General features: G+C 45.8%; 1 protein-coding gene across 2 annotated transcripts in view; it reads right to left on the bottom strand.

Moving 5' to 3' along the window:
- Nucleotides 1-619: 619 nt before the first annotated feature.
- The window catches only part of LOC103375375 (dual specificity protein kinase CLK2-like), an 8,482-nt gene continuing 3,694 nt past the window's right edge, over nucleotides 620-5,407 (bottom strand). Inside the window, exons 6-11 of one of the 2 annotated variants that reach the window (XM_008305639.1) lie at nucleotides 4,960-5,054; nucleotides 3,984-4,113; nucleotides 3,247-3,329; nucleotides 3,089-3,168; nucleotides 2,914-3,004; nucleotides 620-2,319 (exon numbers count right to left, since the gene is read on the bottom strand). In XM_008305639.1, the coding sequence (XP_008303861.1) occupies nucleotides 2,143-2,319; nucleotides 2,914-3,004; nucleotides 3,089-3,168; nucleotides 3,247-3,329; nucleotides 3,984-4,113; nucleotides 4,960-5,054 (656 nt within the window). In that variant the 3' untranslated portion in view covers nucleotides 620-2,142. Of the gene's footprint in view, nucleotides 2,320-2,913; nucleotides 3,005-3,088; nucleotides 3,330-3,983; nucleotides 4,114-4,959; nucleotides 5,055-5,407 lie in introns of both variants that reach the window. The other variant, XM_008305638.1, reaches the window with a different exon arrangement.

Below are 5,407 nucleotides of genomic sequence, written 5' to 3'. Positions count from 1 at the left end.
ACAAGCGTAGGGCGAGGACCCGTCCATCGCCGCTTGCGGCTTTAATTCAGTCTGTTTTTTGAGAGAAAACAAAGTTTAAACGTCTCCAAGCACATAAAAATGTCTCTATAGTATCATATTAATTCAGGTTTCCCAATCTAAACAGTTATTTGACAGAAGTCTGCATTTTTTTGGTGTTTCTGTCTGATCACAGAACAGTCGGTGATGCTCCAGGGAATACAAGTCCATCTAACAAAACCCGTTTGGATTTAAGCTTATTTTGGTGCTGCAGATTTTCTTCTTCCTCTTTGTTGGTAAAAGTAAAACTTGTCTGAGCAGGACAACCAGCAGGAAACCCGACTGAGACCAAAGAACGGTCCAGAAGCCTCCAAACATACAGAACGTCTGTGTCGTGTTTTGGTTTATCAGCATCATTCAGCGTTTCCAAGGATGAAGCTGAAACTCCTCATTTCCTCAAACACACCTCAGCAGTGACTCCTGGTTCATTCACACACACAGACCCGGTTCTGGCTGGAAACCGGGCCGGTCTTCAGCCTCGTTCCTGCAGAGCTGCACTCGATCAAGCTGCCAGGCGCTGACATGAGGACGGACGCTGATGGACTCAGAGGCCACACATACGTCGGTTCATACAAAATTTATTACAAAAAACACACAAATGACTTTTTGACAGCTCAGAACCACACAGGTCCAGTTTCTGCATCTACAGAATATATCCTCTAAAGTTCAGAGACACGTTTGAAAGATTTTCATTTCTCTATTTAGCAGATTTGATCTACTGTCGGTCTTAAAGGACTCATCGTGTCTATTTACTACAGAACTGACCTCAGATCAGCACAGCGGTAGAACTTCTGCTTGACCGGCTCTGATTTGGCTGAAGTTGTTATTGAATAAATTGAGGCTATTTATGAAAATATTTGTGAAATTTTAGATCGAAAATGATCAGATCAAAAAAAGTCTTAAACATGATCCACGTCCAGCAGGTTGACTCTGGATCTGAGATCTGTTGTTTGTCATCATGTCGCTGATCCAGAATCTGTCATGTTGGACAGCAGTCATCATATTTAAGCTCATTAACAAAGACCCGATAAAGCAGAAGTGAGCTCGTGATGTGTTCTGACCCACATGTAGCTACAGGTCACAGTAACACAGAACCAGACATGAAATATTCTCAAAACACGGTTGGTTCTGCTAAACTTCCAGAACTGACTGAGCAACAAAACCTGAAACACTGGTAGAAGCTCTGATCCAATCAGAGTTCTGGAGTTTATAAACGGTTCTCAGAACATCACTGAGAAAACATATATTGTAAATATGGGCTTATTTGTGATTTTTTACAAGCATGTAGTTCATGATGAAGGCTCCTGATCTGAGGTCAGTTTGCTTTAAATTCGATTAAAACTTGTTTGAATTTCACAGTGAACATCAGGTGGGTTTTAATTCCAGCCAACATCTGCTCGTTAATCATCTTGGTGCAAAACAGGAATGAACAAGAAACAGAGGAGGACCTGGAAACTGTTCAGAGTAAATCAGGTTTAAAGTCCAGCGGACCGAAGCGATTCTGTGGCTTCCTTGAACCGGCCTCCTGAGGTTCTGCTCTGTGTCACAGTCTCACGTAAAGAAGTTTCATCACCTCAGCCCCACTGCAGGAACCTTCAGAGTCGTTCAAACCTTTGTTCATGTTCTGACTGCAGGAACCTGTGGAACCTGTGGAGTCGCTCTCAGAACCAGTCTTAGGGGACAAAGATGTCTCTGCTCCAGAGCTGGTTCTACATCTGCATATCAGGGAAGACCAGGATAGACCGGTTCTGTTCTGGTGTCGTCTCCAAGTCCTCGTTCTCCGACCGTCTCCACAAAAACACGTTTCTTAGAACGAAACGAAACGCAGCTCAGCTACGTTTGCTTGCATCGCATCACTTCCTCTCTGCCAACCAATCACAAATCCGATGGGCGGGGCCTTCAGCTCCAGGTTGCTCCTCAGGTCCGTTTTTCAGGCAGAACTTTTCTTTAACTTTACTTTCTAATTAACGTCCTACAAACTTTTTACAGCCTCTTTTCAGACGGGTTCCTCCTGGCTGAGGTGTGACGTTTCCATGACGGGTAGACGAGCAACCAGAACCTTAGAACCTCGCCGGTCCGCTCGGATCATCTGCTGGCGTCACTGCTGCTCCTCCAGCTCTGGTTCCGGCCCGGCTGGTATAAGAAGAAGGGATGGTTCAGCGCTGAAGGCAGAGAGATTCTCCTCCTCGGCTCGTACTCCAGCATCTTCTCCAGCAGGTCGAAGAACAGGTGGTGCTCCGTCCCGTGTGACAGCAGGTACTTCTGCAAGAACAGCGAGTCGACAGAACCACAGTCACTGAGACGGACCGGATTTATTCCTGAAAGTTCCTAAACCGTTGTGTTCTAAAAAACAGAATGTTGCACTACAAACATTCTGGGAACGTTTTCTAAAAAAAAATCTATAGAACATTAGAGGCAGAACGTTCCACCTTTGTTGATTTATCACATAATGGGAACCTTTTATAAAAATCATCTGAGGCCTCGAGAACATCTGGAGAACATCTGTAGAACATCTGTTGTAACATGTCATCCTGGAACATCACCTGTGTTCCCGACAACGTTCTCTGAATGTTGACATTAAAACATTATGTTAACTTTATAGGAACGTTACTGGAAATGAAAACAGTCTAAAAGTGTTTTCTTCAGATAAATGATGAGAACCTGCAGGAAACAGTCCATGAACACACCAGGAATCTCACACCAGATGAAACCCGTTTAGCTCGGTGACAGAAGGGAAACGAAGGAGCAGCTTCGGACTGAACCGGAGCTTCTAACGCTCCAGAGGACAGAACTGCAGGTGAACCTGATCAATCTGGACCTGCTGTGTTCGAGGCTGAAGCTGAACGTTGAACTCACCTTTAAAGGTTTGCATTTGGACCTGACGTGGCGTCCAGCCTTGGTGCACTCGTTCCAGTCCAGACGGCCGCGGTGGAAATATTTCTGCTTCCTGAGGAGACAAAGAGAAGCTGTTGTCGGATCAAAGCGCCGTGGCTTCCAGCAGCAGCAGCAGCAGCAGCAGCGAGGCCGGTACCTGCTCCTCTGGACCATCCTCTGAGGCAGCGCTCCCTGGATCCTCTCCATCATGGCCAGGTGCTCCTTGTTGTCGTGAGTCTGTGGGTGAACAGATGGACGCGTGAGGATCGGACAGCAGGTGGCGCTCTGCGTACCTGCATCGTTGTGCATCCAGACCTGGAACAGCGTGAAGCCTTCGTAGTACTCAAACAGGATGCAGCCGATGCTCCACACGTCACAGGGGTGAGTCCAGCCCAGCTCTGAGGAGGAGACACACATCTGTGACCGGCAGCACCGACCCGGGAGGTGTTCTGACTTTAATGGAGACACTTCTTTACAGTCACAACAAGCATGTCAGGTCTCCACAACATCACAAAACGACCACAAAAGGACACAAAAGAAGCTTATAGAAGCAGAAAATGACTGCAAAGAAACACAAAATGATTAAAAAGAGACAAAATATAAAATGCAAAGCGACAAAATGACCTCAAAGAGACACAAAACAAGCTTATAGAGGCAGAGAATAACCACAAAGAGACAAAACGACCCTAAACAGACACAAAACTACCACAAAGAAACACAAAATGACAACTACGAGACGCAAACTGACTGCAAAGACACACAAAACAATCAAAAACAGACAAAATACGAATGCAAAGCAACTAAACTACCAAAAAGAGAAGCAAAATAAAGAGACACAAAACTACCACAAAAGAGTCAAAATCACTGCAAAGACATTAAAAAAACAACAAATGCAAACACAACAACCACAAGGAGACACAAACACACTCTGATCTCTGAGGCTGTTGTTCTGGGTCTCAGGTGTGTTTCTGCGGTTTTGCTGCATTCTGCAGAAGAACCTCTGAGCAGTCGGACCGAGCTGCTCCGTGTTAAACATCAGGTCCGGTTCTTACCCAGGATGACCTCTGGAGCTCTGTAGTGTCGCGTGGACACCACCACGGAGTGATGCTCGTGGTCGAAGGTGGCGCTGCCGAAGTCCACCAGCCTCACCGTGCTGTCCTTCACTCGCCGCTCGTTACACTTCTGCACAGGAGAGGACCGGGTCAGTGCAGAACCAAGACTCTGGTGGGTCAGTTCTACTCCTGGTGGTTAAAACGCTGAGACCAAGAATCTACAGCCGAGGAACTAACAGAAGGACAACAAGAAGTGCTACAGAGGAAACCAAACTAAGTTCCTCCTGAACATCTGGTCCTTCATCTCCACTAACTTTACTTCATGACTCCATGGAAGGTTCTACCTTCACGGTACAGATAGCTTCAGAGTTTCAGACTCTTGAAGTCCACGGAGGAGAGCTGACGTCCAGCCTGCTGTACTTTAACACTGACACACTTTAAGTTGCAGGAAGTGATCAAAATAAAAACTATCATTATTATTATTATTGTTGTTGTTGTTTTTGTTGCTGCAAAGAAAGACAAACAGACATTTCAGTTGATATGAAGCTACTGACTGGAGCTTCACCATCCGACTGTTGGTCTGGTTAACAGGTTGATGTTTCATCTCTGCTCTGAAGGCTGAGCCGGTCCATGGAGTTACATTCTAGATAAGAACATCTCTAGAATAAGAAGCAGTCGACTGTCTGAATGAACATGAGCTGAAACAGATCAACTGGCTTCTGTTTCACCAACAGCCTTCTTTGTGACGACGCTGAGATGTTTAAACCAACAGATATGAGGTTATTCTGAGCAGCGATTGGCCCGCCGTCCCTCTGAGGCTCCTGGACCAGCCTGTGGAGGAACATGTGGGCGGATCTCCTTCTGCTCACACTGATCTGCATGTGAGTGTGAACTGCAGAGGTCCGGCTGTTGTTCTGCCGGTGGTTCTGCTCGCTGAACTCCTGACTGTGTGTTGGCGCCCGCGGCCGGTTCTGACCTTCTCCGAGTTGTAGACCAGCGAGTAGTCGGAGTTGACGAAGAGGATGTTCTCCGGCTTCAGGTCGGTGTGAGTCAGCTGGTTGTCATGGAGAACTGAGGAGAGAGAGAGTCAGATGTTTGTTTGTTTGTTTGTTGGACGTTCATGAGAATAAAATGATGAAATGTGGGTTTAATTCAATCTTATTAGAGTTCTGGAGCTTTAATTCCAACGATGGTGATTCTAATGACATTTATTCATCGAGCGTTTTTCAGACAGAAGCACCGAAATAAACCGATGGATGGATAAAAAACACCAACAGGTGTGAAAAAGGTAAAAAATATTATAGAAGTAGCTCAAACCTGAAACCAAATGACCACGAAATGTTCACACTGAGTTAGATTTTCATATTATTGTCGGTGTCCAGACAGAAAACGGTTTCTCTGCTTGTTCCTGTTTAATCAGAGGT

The sequence above is a fragment of the Stegastes partitus genome, unplaced genomic scaffold (genome assembly GCF_000690725.1).
Source record: "Stegastes partitus isolate 25-593 unplaced genomic scaffold, Stegastes_partitus-1.0.2 Scaffold2569, whole genome shotgun sequence".
Lineage (NCBI taxonomy): Eukaryota > Metazoa > Chordata > Actinopteri > Pomacentridae > Stegastes > Stegastes partitus.
The sequence above is the reverse complement of the archived record's forward strand: the minus strand, read 5'-3'. Positions and strand labels throughout refer to the sequence as shown.